This window comes from Falco cherrug, chromosome Z, assembly GCF_023634085.1.
Source record: "Falco cherrug isolate bFalChe1 chromosome Z, bFalChe1.pri, whole genome shotgun sequence".
Lineage (NCBI taxonomy): Eukaryota > Metazoa > Chordata > Aves > Falconiformes > Falconidae > Falco > Falco cherrug.
Window position 1 is genome coordinate 11,636,668 of NC_073720.1, and position 22,443 is coordinate 11,659,110.

At 62.2% G+C, this 22,443-nt stretch overlaps 2 protein-coding genes across 3 annotated transcripts in view; one reads left to right on the plus strand and one right to left on the minus strand.

Moving 5' to 3' along the window:
- The first annotated feature begins 4,503 nt into the window (after positions 1 to 4,503).
- TESK1 (testis associated actin remodelling kinase 1) lies at positions 4,504 to 16,710 on the plus strand. Its single transcript, XM_055699605.1, has 10 exons — positions 4,504 to 4,895; positions 11,866 to 11,987; positions 12,127 to 12,175; positions 12,406 to 12,552; positions 12,731 to 12,813; positions 13,182 to 13,272; positions 13,518 to 13,601; positions 14,062 to 14,151; positions 14,278 to 14,428; positions 14,661 to 16,710. Exons 1-10 carry the CDS (start codon positions 4,677 to 4,679, stop codon positions 15,701 to 15,703), a joined length of 2,079 nt encoding a protein of 692 aa, XP_055555580.1. The 5' UTR covers positions 4,504 to 4,676; the 3' UTR covers positions 15,704 to 16,710.
- Positions 16,711 to 16,969: 259 nt separating this feature from the next.
- Positions 16,970 to 22,443, minus strand: part of LOC102051075 (B-cell differentiation antigen CD72-like) — a 40,685-nt gene continuing 35,211 nt past the window's right edge. The window contains exons 1-8 of one of the 2 annotated variants that reach the window (XM_055699606.1): positions 21,547 to 21,783; positions 21,372 to 21,461; positions 21,060 to 21,149; positions 20,271 to 20,585; positions 19,876 to 20,024; positions 19,393 to 19,544; positions 18,339 to 18,506; positions 16,970 to 17,498 (exon numbers count right to left, since the gene is read on the minus strand). In XM_055699606.1, coding sequence (XP_055555581.1) covers positions 18,365 to 18,506; positions 19,393 to 19,544; positions 19,876 to 20,024; positions 20,271 to 20,585; positions 21,060 to 21,149; positions 21,372 to 21,461; positions 21,547 to 21,631 — 1,023 coding nt within the window. In that variant the 5' untranslated portion in view covers positions 21,632 to 21,783 and the 3' untranslated portion in view covers positions 16,970 to 17,498; positions 18,339 to 18,364. Of the gene's footprint in view, positions 17,499 to 18,338; positions 18,507 to 19,392; positions 19,545 to 19,875; positions 20,025 to 20,270; positions 20,586 to 21,059; positions 21,150 to 21,371; positions 21,462 to 21,546; positions 21,784 to 22,443 lie in introns of those variants that run through there. The other variant, XM_055699607.1, reaches the window with a different exon arrangement.

Genomic DNA, 22,443 nt, shown 5'->3' on the forward strand with positions numbered 1-22,443 from the left:
GACTCTGCTTGTAGAAAATTAACGACACAACAAATATTTGCAGCCCTCGTGTTGCAGACAGCGCCGCATTGCCCTTGCGGCTGGAGTGCCGGGGGGAGGGAACAGGGGGGCAGCAATGTGCCTGCACAGTGGGGGTCTCACCGGTCCCTGCTGGCAGCTGGAAGGAGGGCTGCAGCAGCTCGCATCCATGGCGCCGGGTGCGCAGCATGCAGGGCCCTGTGCTCGCTGAGCTCAGCAGCACGCAGCGTGCTGGGAAGTGTAGTCCTTCCGCATCGCTGTGGTGGGGTGACCCCGGCTGGAGGCCAAGTGCCCACCCCAGCCGCTCATCGCTCCCCTCCTCAGCCACACGGGAGAGAAAATACAACAAAAGGCTTGTGGGTCGAGGTAAGGCGAAGGTCACTCTGCAGTTACAGTCACGGGCAAAGCAGGCTCGACTTGGGGAAATCAGTTTATTTCATTACCACCCAGATCAGAAAACACCCCGAGCAAGCGGTGCAGGGGGCTGGGCGATGGGGGCTGGGTCAGTCCCTCACCCGTTGTCCCTGCCGCTCCTTCCCCCTCGGGGACGGGGCTGCTCACTCTGCCCCCGCTCCAGCCCGGGCTCCAGCCCACGGCAGCAGTTCCACGACCTTCTCCGCCGTGGGTCCTTCCCACGGGCTGCGGCTCTTCACGCCCGGCCCGGCCCGGCCGCCGCGGGGGCACCGGCCCTGCCCCAGCCCGGCCCGGCCCGGGCTCCTCTCCCCGCGGGGCCACGGGCCCTGCCCGGAGCTGCCCCGGCGCCGCTGCCCGCGGGTCACAGCCCCCTGCGGGCACCCCCTGCCCCGGGGGGGGCCCTGCCCGGGCTGCGGGGGGGGAGCTGCTCCCCCGGGGGCTCCGCGGGCTGGGGGCACGGCCCGCCCCGCCGGGGGCCGCCCCGCGGGCTGGGGGAGCCGCTGCTGCGGCGCCTGGAGCCCCCCGGCCTCCCCCTGCCCCGGCCCGGGGGCCGCGGGGCTGCTGGGCTCGCTCGCACTTAAATACACGATCTGAAATACACGGTCCCTGCGGCTGCCACCGGCACCGACGGGCTCGGCCTTGCCCAGCACCGGGCCCAGCTCGGAGCCGGCTGGCACGGGCTGCACCGGGCACGGGGGCAGCTTCTGGAAGCTTCTCACAGAGGCCGCCCCTGTGCCCCCCGCCACCAAAACCTTGCCCTGCAAACCCACTGCAGTCCCCCGTACTGTGTGCTGTTGGGCATCACCAGGATGCACACAAACAATTCTCCCATGTACTCTGGGCTCCTCGCACTGACCAGACCTCCTAGCAGGTTGCAGCAGACCCTGCTGTGCCTGCCATCCTGTTTGCTATGGGGCAGAGGAGGGAGAGACGTTTGCCAGGGACTGGCCCTCTCACAGGCAGGGAGCTGAGCAACATGCAAGACAGGGGCAGGTGTGGCGATCTGCTGGGTGATGTGTGGTAATGTGGGAAAAGAGCAGAGGTTGTCAGGGGACAGGAGGAGAGACAAAACCCCGAACCAAGAAGCTGCACCCACACCCTGGGAATAAGCACCAAAAGGACTCATATGAGTCAGCTGATGTTTTTTGTCCTGCTCACCTTTGGGTCTGCAGAGTCCTTCCAGGCTGGAAAACCCTCCTGCAATGAAGCCTTGTGCCTGCTCTGGCACTGCTCCACACACTCACTCCTTACAGCCATCCCTGGACACCCACAGCAGCGGCCATTCATTTTCCTGAGAGTTTGCAGAGAAGAAGCCTCAGGTGTGGATGGGCTCTCGCACACGGGGGCAGCTCCAGTTCTGCCTCTGGGGCTCTGAGCAGGGCGAGCCTTCAGTCAAGGGTGGGTTACTGCTTTCTGATCCCAACCACAGCTGTGCTGCAAGGACCTGGTGGTGCAGGTGCTGGTGTGGAACAGGGGTGGGAGTGCAGAGAGGACCAGGTTTCCTGCGTGGAAGCCCCCCTGCATCCCTCACTGCCCTGCCCGTAGCCTGGACACCCCGCAGCCATGGCATGCCCTGCTCCTTACAGGACACCTCCAGCCCCTGCACCTCTCCAGCACCAGCCTCCCAGGCTGTTTGAAGGCTCTTGCCCCTGCACTGGCTGGGTGATGCACCATCCCCAGAAGGCAGGGAGATGTTTGTTAATCCCAGAGCTTTCTCCCCATGACAGGGGGAGGGTGCAGAGCCCAGATGGAGAAGGGCAAAGACGACAAAGCCCCCCTCCTCTCCCCACTGCAGCTCCACAGGGCCAAAGCACAGCCAGGGACACCGCCTTTCTGCTCTTCCTCACCAGGGCTTGAGAAGCTTATTCAGGGTTTGCTGCAGGCTCAGCCCAACCTCGTTTTGTACCCAGCTGCCCAGAGCACACCTGCCTGCACCATGGGAGGGATTTGGGACATAGGAGACCTTTAGCCATGTCTCAGTTCAATGCTGTTGTGCCAGGCAGGAACAGAGCGTGGTGGAAATAGCACAGCAGAGTTACCAGCAGTGATGAGAGAAGGGACCGTAAATCCTGCAGCAGCACTTTCCACAGTCAGGGCAGTCTCCAGGGCTTTAATTTATTTGTTACAACTTAATTGGATGTAAACCCAGTCACTTGTAAGCAGCAGGAGGCCTGAACAGGCAGTGGTCCTGAGCTTCTCTGCAAGATGCCTTGCCAGGGTTCTCCATCTGCTGTGGTGCCTTGACCCTCAGAGAGCCGCTGCTCACATGCACTCAAGGGAGAGGCAATGTTCACTCCCCTTCTGGCCCCAGCTGAGCTGGCTTTGCTCCTCTGAGTGACTCCCTACACCACTAAGGAGCGGGTCACTGGGCTGTGGGTGCAGCAGGGTGCTCAGGGTACCCGGGCAGACAGGGAAGACACCCACTGCCATCCAAGCAGCTTCAGCTGGCTATCCCAGTGGAAGGGCAGAGCCTGCAGCCTCCTGCCCCCACACACAGACACTGGTCTTTCCTCTCTGTGCCCATCATGGGAGGCCTGTGAAGCTGCTCCTGTCATTCTGTCAGGCTGTTGTCAGTGGGACAGATGTGTGAGGCCTGGGAAACCTGAGAATGTGGCCTGTTACATGGTGCAGTTCCCCACAGCTGCAGCAGCCTCCCTGGCAAATGCCATCCATCACCTTGGCAGGTGGAGGCACCAGGCTGAAGCAGCACTGGTGAGGAGAGGAATGGCTCAGACCCCACAAGATAGACACTGGCAAAGCCATGTCCCCAGTCTCTGCCTCCCTACACGTAGGAAACCAGACTTGCACAGACCCACTCCCTTCTGTGGACCTGGAAGAGCAGAAGTACCATGCATTTCTGCGGGCAGGGAGCTGCTCCCACTACAAAGAAGTCAGAGGCTCAGTTTCCCTGCTTTAGCCCACAGGGTTTATTGTCCCTCCTGGGACAAGGAAGAAAACCCATGGCTCATGGTCCATGGTGTTTACACTGTGTGTGGTGGCACTTGGAGCCAAGCACTGGCCAAAAAATGCCACACCAGGAGACACTCACATGCAGCTGCTTTTCCCAGCTAGGAAAGCAGCTAGAGCAGTGCAGGGCATGTGGAGCCAGGCGCACCGCACAGGGAAACAGCTGGAACAAGGCAGTTGTGGGGTAGCTGTGGAGGCAGGGCAGTGCACAAGGGTTGTGGCAGCACCGGGGGAAGCAGCTGGGGCAGGGCTGGGCCAGCAAAGGCAGGCGGATGCCAAGGAGAGCAGTAGTGAAATGTGTGGGGCCGAGAAAGGGCAGATCCAGCCGCAGGGAGTCCCTGGGCAGAAAGGACAGGACCCATGCAGCTTCTGAGCGGGGAACAAGGCCAGGGAGGGGGGCAAGAAGCAGAAGGAGACCGGGGAGACGTGGAGGAGCTCAGGGAAGGGAGAAGCGCCAAGAAACTGTCACTGAGAGGCTGCAACTCCCTGCTCCTCTGGAGGACAGTCCCCCCAGGCCCTGGGACACCACCCAGGCAGGGGTGGGTGCACAGAGAGCAGCAGAGCCCCACATCCACAGCGTCCATCCAGCCTAGCAATGGTGAGGAGTCATCCGAGCCTGCACCAGTGGGGCCCATGTTGGCAGCGGCTGCTCATACGGGGGAACTGGGCTGGGGCTGGATAGGTGGGGAGATCAGCTGCCCACGCCCTTGGTCCGTCTGCTGAGGAGCTGGGTGCTATGGGGAAAAACAAGAATCCTGCCGCTCCAGTGAGCATCCGCGCAGGGCCCAGGGGAGAAGGAGAGTCCAGCCTTCCCAGTGTGCCGCCAGGTGGGACCCAGGGGAGAAGGACTCCGCACGGAGCAGCCAGGCGGTTACCGGAGCACCGCGTCCGCGGGGTCTGCCCAAGCCGCGCACCGGCCGCCCGGGCCCCATAGCCCCGCGGGCGCCTACAGAGATGCCGGCTCGGCACCCCGGCGGCGCTGCCCGGGGGGTGCGGGGTCCCCGCCGGGGCGGGGGGGCTCCGGCAGGGCGCGGCGGCGGCGGGTCCCAAGGAGTTAAGGGCTGGCCCCGCCCCGGGCCCGCCCCGCCGGTGCCAGCGCTCGGGGCGGCGGAGGCGCAGCGCCGGGCCGCGGCGGGGGTCGGGCCGCTGCCGGGCCAGGAGCGCCGCGCCGCCCGCCCCGCGCCGCCGCCGCTAGCGTCGCCCCGGGGGCCGGGGTGCGGCGGCGGGGGGCAAGGCGGCGGCTCCCCGGCGGCGGGGCTGCCCGGCCGCGGGGGTGAATGGCGCTGGGGGTGCTCGGCGGGACCGACATGGAGTGGGAGAAGCTGCCGCGGCGGCCCGGGGAGAGCGAAGGGGAGGCGGCGGGGCCCTGGCCGGGCTGCGGGCGGCTGCGGCCCTCCTCGTACCGGGCGCTGCGCAGCGCCGTCTCCACCCTGGCGCGCATCGACGACTTCTACTGCGAGAAGATCGGGGCCGGCTTCTTCTCCGAGGTCTTCAAGGTGTGCGGGGCGGGGGCGGGGATGGCGGTGCCCGCCGGGGTCGGGCATCCCCCGGGGACCGGCGGCGCCCACGCAGCCCCGGCCGGGCCCTCGGTGGGGCGCGGGGGGACCCCGGATCCCCAGCCCCGGCGGCTGGGCGAGGTCGGGGGGGTGGGGTGGGGCGGCGGGGACCTCGGGTGGCGGGGAGCCCCGTCTCCGCCGGGGGTGTTGTCCCTCCGTGCAGGCGGCAGGGAGCGCGGGCGCTGTTTACAGCCCGGGGGGGCTGAGCGCTGCCGAGCGCTGCAGCGTGGTTCGCAGCGGGGCCGCGCAGGGCACCGGTGGGGCGGCGGGCAGCCCAGCCCCGGGGACCCCTGTCAGAAGACTGGAGCCCCGGCCCCGCCAGGCCCAGGGCGTGCCTGTGGCAAGGGGCTGCAGGCAGCATGTGCAGCCGGTCCGAGGCGATTTCCAGCGTTGTTGGGCCTGTTCCAGACGGTGCTGGCCAGGCAGATGTGCAGGGTGTCCCACGGGAGCCTCCCGAAGGTGACTGGGTCTGGGAGAGGGCTGTGATGCTGTGTGGCAGTGCGGAGGCTGGTCCCCAGCAGGGACCCCGGAGCTGCCTTTGTCCTCCATCCTCTTTGGGACTGCCAGAGCAGGGATGCCGGTGTGTGGCCCACACTCTGGTTAGGGGTGCGTGGGTGCTGGTGGGGACCTCCGGGTCCCAACAATGCAGCAGAGGAGCGTGGTGACAGCACCCTGCCAGCTGGAGGGCTGTGCCCTGCCCAGCTGCCACCGCTCCCCTCCCCATCCAAGGGGAGGTGTGTGCACATGTTGTTTCCATCCTTGGCATCACTTAAGGCACCACAGACTGTTGGGTGAGGACTGCCCTTAAGCCGTGCGTTTAGTGGCTTTACCCCTCGGGAGGGAGCAGGTTTGGGCTGGGCAGGACCCCAAACACCTCCCATCACTGTTGCCGCGGCCCCAGGCAGCGCTGTGCCGTGTCCCCTGCGTGGGACCACACTCTCATGCACAGCACAGCTGGGCATCCACATCCTGGTGGGACCCTGGGGTGTCTCTCCAGCTCTGCCACCATTCCCCATTCAGCAGGGAGACGGCAAGACCTGGATCCTCTGCAGCCACAAGAGGGGTGTCCTGTGAGGGGCCGTGGCAGGCATACAGAGCCGTGTCCCTCTCCTCCATGCTCCTTCCTGCCCCTGCAGAGCCATGACCTCTCTGCTGGCCAGGTTCCTGCTATTGATCTCTGGCTTGGAGTGCACGGCAGCACCTTGGAGCAGAGGGAGGCATTTAATAATGTCAGGCGTGGATACAGCTCTTTAATAATGGATGCTCCCGTGTCTTGGCCAGGCCACAGTCTCTCCTTGCCTCGCTGTGCCTGTTTTTCCCGGCCCTGTGGGAGCCACAAAATGCTCCTCCCACCCGTTGTTCATGATCTTGTGGGGCCACTTGCACGTAGGATTTGGGGGACCAGCGGAGGTTGTGGGGGGTGTGTGGGATCAGGCAGCAGGAGCTGGTGTGTGTGCATGCTGGAGAGAAGGCAGGGGCAGGAGGGGGCCAGATGGGGCTTTGTGCTCTTGCAGTGGGTTGAGTCCAAGAGCTCAGCAGGATGATGGGGCAGGCCCGGGATCTGAGCTGGGGTTTGGCTGCCTGAGCTTGCGGGGAGGATGGAGCTTGGCAGGGCAGCACAGGAACTGTTTTCCTCCTACCTCCCTTGTTCCTGCTGTTGCTTTCCATGGCCGTGGGCACTCACGGCTCCCTCCTCCGTGTGGCTGCTAGGTCCTGCTTCATTCCAGCCTTGGTGGGCGTGGGGGATAGGGGAGGGGACCTGGAAGCCTCTGTCCCTATGTGTTGGTATCTCAGCCCTGGTGTGCAGCCGAGCCAGGGCCAGGCAGGGTGCTGGGGTACCAGCACGAGCATCTGACTGTCTTCCCAGCATTAAAGCCAAAAGGCTCAGTGTGTCTGAGGCCTGGTATCCCAAGCTAGCTGCGGGGTTGAGCCTTATCTTACCTCAGCCAAGCACACCTCTAGAAAGGCTGTCCGGAGCAAACAGGAGACACCAGTGATTAAAAGCTGCTCTTTTCCCTAGAGGTTGTTCCCAGCTGATGCCCTGCTATGCTGCAGAGCTGGGCCATTTCCCTCTGGAGCAGCTGGTTCTCACTGCCTTTCCCTGCGTGGTTTCAGAAGCACCAGGCCACCCCCGTTCTCGGGTACACGGACATTGCAGCAACCCACCTCTCCATCCCTAATAGACCAAGCAGATTGAACCAGGTGTGTTTGTGCCAGACATTTTCTCCAGCCCTTAAAAGCACTGTTGCATCTCTTCTCCAGATCCCTCTCTTAGATTCCCATGTTCAGTCTGCAGCAGGTGCAGGGGCTGTGGGCAGCACCCTGGCTTCAGTGTCCTGGGAGCTGTATCCAGAGGTCTTTGACCATCTCTGCACCTTGTGACCCACTGTCACCCATTCTCTCAGAGACGCTGCTTCCTAGGGCGCAGCCCTTCAGCATGCACTGCCCTGTGTCCCATTTCCGTGGTGCTGGGGCAGGGATGGGGGTGCAATATTAGTAGTTCCCAGCACTGACAGAGCTCAGGTGAGGGCTTTGGCACGATTGCCACCCACCTGCCACCTCTTGCTTCGCTACCAACCTTTGAGATTTTGTATCTACTCCCAGTTTACCAGTGCAACTAATGGCTTGATTCCCTCCCTCTTTATCTGCTGCCCTTCATCAGTGGACCTTGCCTTGTTTTACAAAGGAGGGTGGAGTGGCATGACACAGATGGAGAAACTAAGGCAGGCAGGGAGGAAGTGAATTTGCCGAGGTCAGCCAGCCGGGAGCAGCCCTGGCCCTGCTGTCACCGCTTGGGAGCCCTGAGTGCTAGAAACACATGCTGACTAGCTGGGGACCTGCCAACAGCTCTCCTGCGCTGTCACGGGGTGTGCCTTGGGCTTGCCAGTGAGAGCTGGCAATGGTCTGCTGCCATCGTGCAATGCCACCACTGCCCTGGCTGCTGGTGTGCCTGTGGTACTGCTCCACGGAGCACAGGAGGTGAGGGCTGCTGCTCAAGCACGTGTTGGGAACGGATGCTGCACGGTCTCCACCTTTTGCTTGCCCAAAGGAAGTCTGTCTTGACCCATTCTGCCTTGTTGGTGTGATGAGTAGGTTTTCCAGTCCCACCCAGCAAAAGACCTGTTGCACTACTGGGATTCCCCTGAGCTCAGATGCAGCCGTTATCGGCAGGTGTGGGATTACCCGCAGCATTGCTAACCAGGCTCTCGGGGGTGAGGGGTGCAGGATGATATCCCAAAATGACTGTGCCTTGCCTGCACTGGGCTGGGGCAATGGGATGAGCACAGAGCGGGGCTGTGTGTGAACCTGTCCCCCGAGCAGGGTGCAGGGGGCCTGGCTGCTGAGACCCCCAGTTGGGGGTTGGGGGGGGGCGGAATTCCATCCTGTGTCTAGACAGGAGCGCCGGCTGTGGGGAGGGAGCAGGCCAGGCCGTCTGCTCGCTCTGATTAGCATGCTCTTTAAATAAGACTCTAATTTCCGCTGTTAAAAGAGCTCAGATCCCTTGTGCCCAGGCTGGGGCTGCAGCCAGCCCCATCCCATCCCCCAGCCCTGTGTGCTGGCAACAGATGGGATGGGGACAGGCACGGCGCTGCACCCCAGCTCATCCACAGCATGTCCATGAAGCACCCAACAGAGGGGCCATGTGGGGTGCAGGGGGGGATCAGGGACGGGCGAGGGCTTGCCTGGTTCCTGGGTGGGGGACTGGTGGTTTGTCCTCCCCCTACACCCCAGCACGGCTGCCTGGCTGAGCTCAGCTCCCGGGAATGCGCTGGGATTCCTGGGCACCATGCCAGAGCGAGGAGAGGCGAGGGGACGCCATCCTGGCTGGGGAGGCTCAGCTACCCGCTGCTTCCCTGGATGGTGGCAGGGAAAGAAACCCCCATAGCAAGGGTCTGTGTCCCACCAGGGGTCATGGCTTGCTCCCTCCTCTGCTACGCCTGCTTCTGGAGAGCTGCCAGGGCGCTAGGCTGGTGTTAGCACTTGGCCAGACTGGGTAAACTGGCCAGTGCTTAGGAGGCTGTAGGAAGACCCTGAGGGCATAATCCCTTCCCTGCTGGCCTTTGGCAGCAGAGCATGCGGGGGAGATGGCAGGATGCAGTCTTGCAAGGGAGCTCAGGGCTCTTGAGTGCCCTCAAGGAGGTCATGGCCCACGAGTGAGGGGCTGGGGCTGTCCTGGGAACCCCTGGAGCCCTCCCTGCCCTGGGAATGGAGTCCTGGAGAAGGACATCAGGGCAGGGCTGTGCTGCCTGGGAGCTCCTGGGGTCCCTGGGAGAAATTCTGGAGAAGGGGCTTTCACTAGACCTTCGCTCCCCCAGGCTGCCTATCCTGTGGGATTAAGTCGTTAGGCGCTGTATGGCTGTTCACCCAGCCTATTGCAATGGCAGGAGGCTTTTTAATGAGGAATTAAGCTACGGGCACATCCCAACCGTGGGGAGCTAAGCCATTGCCCACCGGGGGCTGCTCCCTGATGCAGGGACACTGCTGCTGGTGAGGACCCAGCCAGCCCCACAGTGCATGGCCACCAAGTGTCAGTGCGTGTGTGCCATTCCTGCTGTGAGCGCATGGCGCTGGAGCCTTGCTGCTCTGCGCCGTCCCGGCAGGGCTGAGCCTGCCTATGCCATCGAGCCAGGTCCTGCTGCCTGGCAGCTGCTGGTGCCAGCCAAACCGACCAAGCCAGTCCTGCCAGCCCTGCACGGCATGGGAAGGGAAGGCAGTGCTGCCGCCGGGCAAGCTGGGTCAGGAGTACTGGGCTTTGCTGGGCGGCACCCAGCACCGGGGTCTTGGCAGGACTGGGGGTTCTGCTGGCCTGGTCCAGGCTCTGGTTCCCTTGGCCCCTGGCTCTGCCCGGAGATGGAGGGGCCAAGGGAGACCTTGCCCACCTGCTTTAGCCAGGCAGGCCCCCTCCTCAAAGCCAGTGCGGCCACCAGAACACAGGGAGCACTGTTTCTGTGTCTGGTGCTGCCTCCAGCTGTCCGCTGCATAGGGGTGGGGGTGGAGGGGAGGGGAGGCAGCGATGGTGAGGATGGAGTAGGGGTGCCCCTTGCCCTGCATGCTGGTACAGTTGTGGACAGGGAGCCCTAGGACGCTGGGATGGGGCTCTCAGTGGTGCCAGGTGCTGCAGGGCAGTGATGGGGTAGGGTGAGCAGGGTGGTGGGCACAGGGAGGACCTGGGGTGCCATTAGAAGATGGGGTACCCAGGGTATATGCGGGGCTGAAGGCACTATGCTCCCCAAAGCAGGGGCTGCGCCGTCATCCTGGGACGGACTCTTACCGAGCCCAGGAGCTCTGTCCGTTGCTCAGCGAGGAGGAACCATGGAGAAACCCATCCTCCCTTCTCCCCACAGCATGGTGGAGGGGTGGGATGGGGACCCACAGTGCCAGGCGTGTGGGGCGTCTCCTCACTCATCCAGGGTCCATCCTGATCTCTGCTGTCACATGGCCTCTGCCCACAGGCCAGGGGTGCTGGGTGCCTGGAGCTGGCTGGAGGTGATGCAGGTGTTACCAGAGCGGGGTGCCTACAGGCAGGTGGCTGCTGAATTATTCAAAGCCTCCCCATGAACAAAATGAACTGGTGGTGGCACTGCAGGGTTGGGCCGGGCTAAGCTATTGCCTCTTGCTTCCACTCCGCCTGGGGCTGGTTTGGCCTTGGTGTGCTCAGACATATATAGAGAGGGATCTTTATGAAGCACTAATTACCCCCCAGGCCCTTTGGTGGGGGAAGCTGCTGCCTACTTCCCATGTACGGAGTGCTGGATGAGTCCCCATCTCAGCGTGCACCCCAGGACAGCTACTCCCCAAAGCAATGCCAGCCACATGGGGTGGGAAGGGAGCCCCAGAGGCCCCAGTGTGCCAGCCCCTGCTCATTGTGATGGGGACAGGGGGCAAGCTGTGAGCTGGATGAGGAGCACTGAGGACCCTGTCTCCAGCCAGCCCTCTGTGTTTTGCCCAGGGAGGTGATCCCTGTGGCAGTAGGTGGTATGGGAAGGGCCAGGAGCTGGCAGCAGCACAGCAGCTTCAACCAGCATCAGCTAAAAAGGAGAAGAGCAGGCAGCTGACGGCAGTGCCAAGGAATGCCTGCGCCTCCGTGCACAGCTTGGTGTGTGCCTGGGGGGCAGCTGGGATCTGCCTGGTTGTCCCCCACAACAGCTGCTGCTCTGAGTGGGACAGGTCCTACCCCCAGCCCTCACTCAGGAAGGGACCCTCAGCACTGGTTCAGCCCCCCGCCATGGTGCTAGGGCAGGGGATGCTGTGCTTATCCCTCACCCTAAACACGCCGGGGCACCACAGAAGGACAGGGATGTCCATGCTTGGCCACGCTCCCAGCTGCTGTTCCTGGCAGGGGGGCAGGCCCCCAGCTTGCACGATAGTGTCAGGCTGGGGCCAGCTAAATATACAGCCTTGTCTCAGTGCCGTGCCCCACCAGGCTGGGGTCATGCTCTAGGGCAGTGCTGGCCACTCCTGGGGCTGTTTCAGGGGGGCGATGTGCCCCTTCTGTCCTTCACCCCACTCTGGTAGGGTCTGGCTGGGTGGTACTGATCCAGAAAAGCCCTCCCTGGTATGCCCAAATCCTGCACATGGCTGTCCTTGCAGCAGGGCTGGGGTCACAGCTTGCAGGAGCTGCCATTGCCTCTGCGGGAGGGCTTGGGAGTGTTGCATAGTGGGGGGAGCACAATAAGCGGGGCGCCTCAGGAAGGATGGGGTTGTGCATCATCAGCACTAGGGTTCTTGGGGTGCTGCTGTGCTGGGAGAACCCTCCCTAGCCCTAGCTGTCCCCAGGGTACCCCATGCCTTGGGTGCATGGGGTGCTCAGCTCCTGCTTCTAGGACTTGGGTGGGTGCTGGGTGCAGGCTGGTATCTGGGGGGGCTGTGGAGGCACATGGGCCTCAGCCTCCCTTGCACCCTGCTCCAGGTGCGGCACCGTCAGTCAGGGCAGATCATGGTGCTGAAGATGAACAAGCTGACCAGCAACCGAGGCAACATGCTGCGGGAGGTGCAGCTCATGAACCGCCTCTCACACCCCAACATCCTCAGGTAGGACCTGCTCCCCCACTGCTGTCCCCGTTGTCCCCCCTTTTCCCTAGCCAAGGCTGTTTGGAGCTACTGCAGTGCTGGATGAGCTCCCGGGGCTGGTCCCCACTGCAGCCGCCCTGAGGTCACTTCTGTCTCACAGGTTCATGGGGGTGTGCGTGCACCAGGGACAACTGCATGCACTGACGGAGGTGAGAGCAGGGCAACGGCTGTGAGTCTTGGGGTTCTTGCAGACTTGGGGAGGGGACAGTGGTGGCTATGGGGACACTTTCTCAGCCCATGACACATGTGCAGGGCAAGGTGTACTGGGGGGACTGTGCTGGGGGTGGTTGGGGGATGTGCTAGCATGAGAGGTGGGCATCAGGCATTATGGAGCGGGGCGGGGGGCGCAGTGATGCTATGGCCCAGCTCTTCCCGTTAGTACATCAATGGTGGGAACCTGGAGCAGCTGCTGGACAGCCCTGTGCCCCTCTCCTGGTCCATGCGTGTCAAGCTGGCCCTCGACATCGCCTGTGGCCTGCGCTACCTGCACTCCAAAGGCATCTTCCACCGTGACCTCACCTCCAAGGTATGGGATGCTCCAAAGCATCCCATTGCCCTCATTGTCCCATACCCATGCTGCTGCCCCAGGCATGACCAGCTGGGGGGCAGGAGGCTGCTCTGTGCTGGGGCATCCAGATAGCAGTGGCTGGTGAGGCAGGGCTGGTGCGGGGTTGGGTGTGACAGGGGTCCTCCTGTGCTCCCAGAATTGCCTGGTGCGCCGCGAGGCCAATGGCTACACGGCTGTAGTGGGTGACTTCGGCTTGGCGGAGAAGATCCCCACCTACAGGTGCGTGGGCAGCGTCCACCCTGTCCATCCTCATCCTTGGAGTGGGGGGTTTCCAGCCCACTTAGAGCAAGAGCTGGGGAGGGATGGACATTTGGGATGCAACTAGAAGGGCAGGGATGGGGGGTGGTGGGGGTGGTCCCCAGCGGTGGGGACCCATAGGGCAGATGGACACATTTGGGGCTGGCTAGAAGGGGGTGGAGTAGGGGATGGTGTGAGTGGGGAGGGCTGAGTTTGTGGGATGCATGAAGGAGGGTTAGCTTGGGAAGGGAGATGGAGATGGTGATTTGGGCTGCCCCAGCGGGTGGATGGGAGGTCGGACAGGGATAGGGGGCTGTGGGCAGCCCCTGATGTCCCACCGTGTCCCCCAGCGAGGGCAGTGAGAAGGAGCCGCTGGCTGTGGTGGGCTCCCCATACTGGATGGCGCCTGAGGTGCTGCGAGGGGAGATCTACAATGAGAAGGTGAGACTCCATGGCTGCTATGCATGGGACTTTACCCATGCTTGCACTGCCACTGGTTTGCAGGATTTGCAGCCCTGAGAGCTCCTGGGATGCAGAGGGAAGGTACTGGGGATCCCTTGGGTGGCGAGGCGGCAGGGCCCCTGGCATGGCTGCGCAGTGGGGAGGGGGCTGTGGGTTTGCAGAATGGTGGGCATGCTTCCTCAGGGGCTGCAGGGATCCCCCTCATGACTCCCTGCTCTCTGCAGGCCGATGTGTTCGCGTATGGCATCATCCTGTGTGAGACCATTGCTCGTGTCCCTGCTGACCCTGACTACCTGCCCCGCACTGAGGTGACTTCCTGGGACCTGGGCAGGGAGGGAGGGTGGCAGGCAGCAGCACTGGGGCTGGGACTGCTTTACCAAATGAGGGGGACCATCCTCCTTTGCGGGGCAGAGCCCTGTGTGCAGGAGCTGCCCTGCATCTCGGGGCAGGGGTGCTGTGTCCCAGATGCTGCCCAGGGAGGGATGCCCTCTGCTCATAAGCTGTTCTCAGAGTCCATAGTTGGCTTGGATGAGGGAAGGGGACAGCTGGATTCAGGCAAAGAGCAGGCAGTATCTGTGTCACAGCATCCCCAGCCTTGCCCTAACTCGGGCTGAGACCAGGGACCCCCTTGCTGGGATGCTGCCAGGTCCACAGCCCTGGGTGGCACACAGTCAGTGTGAGGGCGGGGGGCCCAGCTATCCTGAGTCCCCCAGCCCGTGTGGTGCCCCAGGGGACCCAACCTCACTCTTCCTCCTTTCTCTGGTACAGGATTTTGGTCTGGATGTCACCACTTTTCGCACCATGGTGGAAGCAGAGTGCCCAGCGGCCTTCCTCCAGCTCGCTTTCCACTGCTGCAGTGTGAGTCTCCCAACTCTGCTTCCCAGGACAGCTGGGCAGGACAGGCAGCCTTGCCTTTGACAGGCAGAGCTCCCTGGGGTGCTTGGGGGGCCCACAGGCCTGATGGTTAACCCCTCCTGTCTGCAGATGGAGCCAGCCTCCCGCCCCTCGTTCCTGGAAATCACGCAGTGCCTGGAGGGCATCCTGCAGCACCAGCTGGGTGCCGAGGGTGTGAGGGCCACCCTCCTCAGCTGCAGGGAGAGTCTGCCTGCGCCTGGGACAGCAGCCACGCTCAACGGTACGTGGGCATCCTGGGGACAGGCCACGGCAGGGTGCAAGGAGGTGGGGTGTTGGGTGTCCCATCCTACCCTGGCAGCTGTATGGGGAAGGAGACAGGGGTTGCATGAGGTCTGCAGGATGGAGCCGGTCTCTGTTCCTCCCTCACAGTGCACCCCTGGGTTGTGGGGTGCCCAGCACCCCGTAGCACCTTGCACTGGCAGCTGGTGACCCGCCTCTGTGCCTGTGCCCAGGGGAAGCCAGGAGGGTGGCCAGCCGAGCCAAGCAGTCACCCCTGCGCGAGCTGGGGATACAGCACCTGCAGCCGGACCAGCGCCTGTCCCGCAGCCAGTCTGACATGTTCCCCCCAAAATCGTCCACCCTGCTGCGGCCATTGGAGCCTTACAATGGGGCCAGGACCAAGGAGGCATCCCCTCGCATCAACCCCTTCTCCCAGCGCGAGGATCTGAAGGGGGGGAAGATCAAGCTCTTCGACACACCAAGCAAATCGGTCATCTCACTCACCTTCGACCTGCCGCCCCCTGCCCTGCTCCAGCTCAGCACCCCCGTGACACCTGAGCCCACCGTGGAGGTGCAGTGTGACTTCTCGTCCCCTGCTGCAGCCCCCCGCAAGTGCCACTCGCTGCCTGCCTCCCCTGAGCTGCCCCACCGGGGGGGCCTGGCACTGGGCATGGAGTCCGTCTGTCCCGCTGATGATCCGCAGCGCCCTGCCCTCCTTCCTCCCACAGCTCGGGGACAAGCCTACCCCCCCAGCCCTGGGGTGGAGGAGCGGATGGACTGCGGCCCCGACAGCCCCGAGCTGCCGCAGCTCCCCACACTGTTCCCCAACAGCAACTTCATCCGCACAGCATCCTTGGACATCCAACCCTGGCAGCCAGAGCAGCGAGCCCCCAGTGGGCTCCTCTTCAACAACAACCACGTGGTGGTCAGCAAACCCGTGGCTTGGGGCAGCAGCCTGGAGCACAGTTTCTCTGAGCTCAGCATCCCCTGCGCAGCGGTGCTGGAGCGGACGGAGCGTGCAGCCATGCTGCCTGGGCATGGCTCTAGCACCATTCTGGAGCAGGATGAGGTGCTGCCCTGTCCCGGCTGCTGCCTGGGTCCGTTCAGCTTCAGCTTCACCTCCGTTTGCCACCGGCCAGCACCCAGCCCGCCTCGCTACCAGAACCTCAACTGTGAGGCCACGAGCCTCCTCTGCCACGACAGGGGCCACCACCAGAAGGCCCCAGGGCCAGTGCTGGCAGAGCCCAGCCTGAAGCTGCCAGAGGCACAGTCCTAATTTTGGGGATCCTGGGGAGCAGGGCTGCCTTCAGCCACCCCCTCCGCAGCCACAGCACCGGGCAGGTGCCAGAGCCTGGTGCATCTCTGCAGCCTGTCCTCGCTCCCTCGGCATTTGGTGGCTGCCAGTGGCTGCAGTGCCCTGTGCCATGGCCTCCACAGCACAGCCCAGGCGCTCGGGCACCCATCCCACCAGGATTGGCCTTGGGGGTCTGCGGGGAGCCCTAGGGGCTGGGCTCGGTCCGTGCTGGGGACTGAAGTGCAATAACAGCCTTGCCCTGAGCATGGTCCAGTGCTGCCCCGGGCGGCAGGGCTGGTCCCCCGCGGGGCCCCTGAGGCTCAGACCCTGCATGTGGGACCCCCCTTCCCCACAGCCTCATGCCTTTGTGAGCTCTCCCAGGGGATGTACAATGAGCCTGATCCCCTGGGAGAGCTGGGAGCCTATTGTGCTCCAGGGGATGAGAGGGGCTGGGCTGGGGGCAGAGGGGTCAGCGTGTGTATGTGTGTGTTTGGGGAGTCGGGGGCGGGGGGGGGGGGGGGGGGGGGGGCTGCTGGGTGTCCATGTGCTTCCCTGCAAGCGTGTGGAGCACAGCCAGTCCCTTCCATGGGGAGAGGCGTGCAGGGGACCGGGAGCAGGGCGATGCACATGGGGAAGTGCACAGGGAGGATTGCCAGCGCTGGGATTGCCCCAGCCCACCCAAAGCTGAGAGCTGGGTGCTGAGCTGGCACAGAACCCTGCCTCTCCCTGGCCCATGGGGTCAGGAGCAGGGTGCGGGCAGAGGGGCCGGGGTGCCTTCCTGGCCGTGGTGGGAAGGGGCTGGTGGGCAGCACAGTCGGGCTGCCTGCACCCTGGCAAGGGTGGGAGCGGGCTTTCCTCCCTCCTGCACAATGCACTGGTGAATGCAGAACTCCTGTGTTTTTTATTATTATTATTAATAATAATTGCTAGTAATATATACCCAGCTTATTTAAAGTGTTCAATAAAAACTGAATGTCCCAGCAACTCAGGCTGCTGCTTCTGTCTCTTGGATGCATGTCAGACGTGGAGGGGAGCCCAGCCCCAAAAAGTTGCACGGGCTTGTCTGGGGCTTCTGGGGAGCCCCTTGGGGATCACAAGCCAGCCTGGCTCAGCCCAAGATCTCAATGCCTCCAGAGCGGCCATCTCATTGAAATGGGTTTGATCAAATTCCCATTCATTAGTTAGGTTCTTTGGGTTCATGCCCTTGCGTCTGTGTTTGTGGTGGTACACAAGAAATCAAAGCGCAGGCAAGCTGTGGTTCTTTATTGCTACAGAGGGGTTTCAGCCAGCGGACAAGATAGTGACACGTGCCACCTCCAAAAACTGGCTTTTAACACCCTTTCGCTCCTCAAGCAAGCTAATTCACATAGCAATTCATCAACTATATATGGCAGACAGGACCGTATAATAAACCCAGAGCATTTTCGCTTGGTTGAACACTACTTCCTCTGGTCTTGCCTGGCTACAGTGTTACAATCAGGGCTATTTTGCTTAATCTCATATGCAGGTGTGTAGTAACTATTTTAAAGTCCTAATGACTTGTCTGGCAAAGCATCGGTCTAGCAAGTGCTAGAGTTGCTTTTGCAAGGCACTATCATACTGTACAATCCTAAAGGTCATTTCTCTACTTTCTAATTAGCAAAAAAAAAATAAAAAAAAATACCCAACCACCAGCACAGGCGCTAGCTGGTTCAGGCGCAGCTTCTCTCCTTGTGTGCTGAGGCTTTGCTGACGCTGTTTCTTGCTGGGTCGTCTGGAAGCCATGGTCAAGCTGCAGCTGTAATGGGGCCAGGCAGAAAGTCCCTGCTGTGGGAAGGGGACCTGGCCAGGTGCAGGGCTGTGCTGTCCCCCACTCCCACATCCTGGCATGCCAGCACCACAGCTCGCTCTGTGCTGGGGATGTTGCATGGTTGCAGGGCTGAGCATCAGGGCTTGGTCCGATCTGGGACTGGGGCTGGGCTCCCCATCGCACACCAGCCCTTGTGCTCAGGAAGACCCAGCGTACTCCATGCAGGTGTGGGGCTGGGCTGTGGGCTTGTGACGCTCTGCTGAAGCACAGCAGCTTGGGGGGGAAATGGGCACTGCCAGCACCTCCCCCAGCCTGCGTGATGCCCAAGTGTCGTTGGGCATTGCTGGGAAGGACCTAGGCAGCCCCATGAGTAGTGGGTAGTGGGTTGCTCACATGGATGGGATGCAGCAAGGCTGAAGTGGAGGTGGTGCAGCCTACAGGTGCTGCAAGGGAAGGCAGAGGGTGAGGGTGAGGTGCTGCCCAGTCTCCACTGCATGCAGTGGGGTTGGGAAGACATCTTGCAAAGGGGTTTCCCTCATCTTGGTGCTTTGCTGCATCACATCTTAGGGGTGGGGGGGCGGGGGTTAGGATTGTTGGGGGGGGGGGGGGCCGTCTCTTGATCTACTGCAGACCAGGGGATCCCACAGCAGCAAAGGGATGCAGGCAGGCTCATCCCACACAGGAAGGTGCCTGCATCCTTCTGCCTTTCCAAGGGAGGAGATCAACATGCCCCATGCAGAGGTCTACACAGAGGCCCACTTTCCTCCATGCATGCCCTCCATGCCTTGCACACACTAGGCTGGGCAGAGTCTGGCACAGGACACTCACCGCAGTGGTGCTGCAGCCAGCAGCCATCACAGTGAGAAAGGGGAGCTTGGCCCTGCTGCCTTCTCGCAGATCCAAAGTTGCAGGTCATCAGGAGCAGCACACTGGGCAGATTTGATGATCCCGTGGCTTATTATGGCACAGGATCCATTCGACTTTGACTGCCATGGCCTGGATGGGGAAACAACACATCAGGGAGCTGCTCGTATCCACCATCCCCAGCCAAGGCAGCTGTGGCTGCTGACAGCTGCCTCCTGTAGGCTTGCACAGGAGGTGTTGAATGCTGCAGTCCTCCCCTCCTGTTTTCACAGTCTGAAGCCTCAGCCAGGACAACCCCGCCCTTCCTCGGGCAGGCTGAGAAACCCCTCTAAGGCTCTGCATTGCTTGTGACTCCCCTTAGCCTCCCCACTGCTTGAATCTCAGCCTTGCTGCTGGGGGATACTTCATCTCTGCAGCACCCAGCGGTGGGGATAGCCCTGTCCTCCCTGGGGGCACACGGGTGGCTGGAGGAACTGCCCTGGGCTGTGGGGACACACTGGGGTGCAGCCCTCCACAGTGGGGGTGAGGATGGAGAAGCAGGCAGCGGGCAGGGACTGGGGACCCAGCAGCCAGACAGACAGGTCTGTTCCTCTCCACTGCTCCCAGACACTGCAAGAGGAAGCTGTGGTGAGCTGGGGAGGGGGTGCACATGACAGGGAGGAGCCCAGGACCCTCTTCAGGCGGGAAGGCTTGATTTCCCTTCAACGAGGGACCAGGGAGGCACAAGGGGGGATAGAACTATAGAACTGGTGCTCAAACACTTTGTCTAGAACCCGAATAAAACATGCAGTTTCTTTTGTCCCCTTTCGCTGCCTCCTGCTTGCGCATGCTTTGCACATGCCCCCCCCCGCCAAATCTTGCCTTTCCATTTGCACAGCCTCTAAGCATCTCATCACACCACTGCACCCACCTCCCCTCAGCCTCAGCTGACTTGTTGTTCTCTGTTGCCCAGTGCTTGTGCCTGGGACTGGGTATGCGAGGAGAAGGGGTTTCAACAAGAGGCTGCGCCACTGGGTACCTTCGGTAAAGGGAGCCATCCACCCAGAACCAGGTGTCTGGGACCTCTTCGACATATGGGTCCTCTTCCTCAAGCCACCCATAGTCATACCAGGGGAAGCTGCTTTTCTGCAGCCCGATCCAGTATGGGGTGTCTGAGTTCTTCAGGAAGGTCTGGGGAAGGAGAAAAAGGGGCTTTTAGTGGCTTTTCCATGGTACCTATGTAGTGCGATGTTTGGAGGGGGTGGTCATATCCCCAAGGAACACCTTGGGCTGGAGCTCCTTGGGGCAGGACAGCTGAGCAGCCCTGGTGCCCTGTTCTATCTTTGGCAGCATCCAGTGGTGCCAGAGCCTCTCTGCCCCATGTCCACCACCTGCTCCAGAGATCAGCCTTGCACCCTCCAATGTTTCAGCAGGGCAGGGGACCCCAGGGCAGTGCTGGCCCACACAGGGACCCCAGGGCTGGATCCACCAGCTCCTGCCATCAGCTCCCTCAGTGCCCTACCGGCACAGTCCAGCGACTCCAGGATTTGGTGATCAGGAGTTGAGAATACTTCTTCTCGCACTCATCTCTGCTGTCCTCCCATGTCTTCTTCTCTGACGAGATGAAGAGGCACTTGCCCCTGTAGAGCACCCAGCCTGAAGGGCAGCAATCTGGGGGCAGGGGCACGGCTCAGGTGCTTGTTCAGCCACAGATGCCTTGAGGCAGGGACTGGGAACAGCCCCAAATCTTCCCAGCAGACACCAGGCTCAGCCTCTGCCCCAGGCATAGTGTCAGCCTTTGGACCACCCAATCCTGACCATGTGGCCAAAAAAGCCAGTGTTCCTGCCTTGGCACTGTACCTGCTGAGGGGTGCTAGTCTTCTGGGGCACCCCATCCCTGCTCCACCATCACCTTACCTATAGCTGTGCAGGAGCGCAAGGTGGCCACCGTGCTCTCGCTGATGTTGAGCTTCCCCTGCACCTCCTGCATCTCCTTCTCCATCTTCCCCAGGACCCCCGTGAGTCGCACGATCTCGGCATTCAGGTTGCCCAGCTCCTGCCGGCTGCTGTTGCCCTCCCGCCACGCTCGCTGCAGCTCTGCCATGGCCCACGCCAGCTCCAGCCGCATCTGCTCCAGGCTCTGCTCCTGTGCCCTCACCTCCTGCGAGAGGCGGCCCCGCTCGGCCGCGTGCTCCCGGGAGGCGTCCTGCAGGCTGTGGGTGACCTGCCAGTCTGGGGACAGCGGGGGTGAGCTGGGGCACAGCGATGGGACAGCCCAGGCAGGGCCACGTGGGCTGACCCTGCTAGGGGGGTAGGATGACCCTTGCAAGGCAGCATCCATCCATGCTGGATGGGAAAGACACAGCAGGGAATTGTGCTGTCAGGAACAGGCGGTGGCAGGGGGGAGCAGGGCAAGGCAGGACAGGATGGATGTAGGAGCAGACAGAGCAGGGTAGTGGCAGGAAGGGTGCAGCAACACAAGGCTGGGCAAGCCCGGGCAGGGCAGGGAGACACCCATGATGTGCAAGGGGTACAAGCCAGCGTGTACCAGACAGGGCAGAGGGATCCAGCTACAAAGAGTGGGCATGGGCATACTCCATTCACCCCCACCACTTACCCAGGAACTCACCCTAGCCCATCTGCCTCCCTCTCACCACGCTGCCCAACCACCCCCCACCTCAGAAGTGCCCAGCCCCCCCAACTCACAGCAAGTTCCCAGGGCCACAGTGGCCACCAGCAGCAACAGGCAAGCTACTATCAGTCCCGCAGGGAGGTACTGCCACCAGGACCAGCGCCCTGCAAGACACAACCAACCACAGGCATCACACAGTGAGTCAGGAAACCCCTGACAGCCCCTAGACCTCTTACCTTCAGGCAGCAGAGTGGCAGCATGATAGCACAGGTGGCATGGTTTGGGCACTTCTTCTCTTCAAGAATGGGAAAGGGGTACCCTGAAACATGACCCACTACCCAAGCCAAGACCTCCCCAGGTTCCCTGGGCTCCAGCTAGGCACTCACCTCGACTGGGCTGGGCCCTGTCCCCATCCTGCCCCACCGACAGCGGCTGCATGTTCTCGTAGGGGCTCTCCGCATCATCCATGCCAAGGGCTGTTGGAGGAAGGGAGAGGAGGGCAGATGAGTCCACAAGGTAAGGCATGGTGGGGAAAGTGTAGGGGGTCCCAAGGGCTCTCACCTGCCTCCAATGCCTGGCTGGCCATGCTCCGGCCCCCCATCACCTTGGCAAACCTCAGGTCAGCATAAACCATGCTCTGGGCCATGTGGGCAAGCACTAGGCAAGCCCTGAGCCCTTCTGGCTCCCACCCTACCCTTGGGATGCCTTTCTGGGATGGTCCTGTTCCCTGGTAATTGCGCCGTCTCTTGGGGGTGCAGGGAAGAAGTGCAGTCAGCGTCTTCAGAAGCAGAAGTTTGCTCTGAGCTGTGGCAGATGGGACCAACGAGGCACAGCTGCAGGAACCAGCACCTTCTCATTGGTCCTTGCATCACTGCCCTGTCCCCTCCCACACCCCAAAAGTGCTCACAGTTCCCACGAGCACATGGCAGGTCCAGGGCAGCACTGCCTGAGGTCAGGGCAGTGGCAGAGCAGGGATGGACCCAAATCTCTGGGTCAGGGGAGAGCTGGGGGAGAGTAGGACCAGCCTGGATACAGGAGCACATCACCCTGGGGACAGCCCTGAGGGTGGCTGGAAGTCTTCACGGATGCAGATTTCCCCTCCTGGCCTCTGGGAATGGGTATTTCCCCATGATGTAGCTTGTGCTGCTCCCTTTCATCCTCTCCCTGATACCCTCCTAGAAGACCCCTGGCTTCGGCATCAGTCCAAAGCTCCCCAGAGGGTTACATAGGGCAGTGACACCTGCTTTGCCTTCCCTTCCCCAGACCACAACTCCAGGACTCACAGCATCTCCTCCCTCTGTCCCAACCTTCAGCCCCTCAGCGTCTCAGAGATCTCTACTGAACTGCATACAGAGACGCAGGTTTCAGAAAGGGCACTGAGTTTAGGGACCAGCTGGGCACATCTGGACAAAGCCAGTTCCTGGGACAGGACTGGAGGCATCCAGGGGTGCCAGTGGA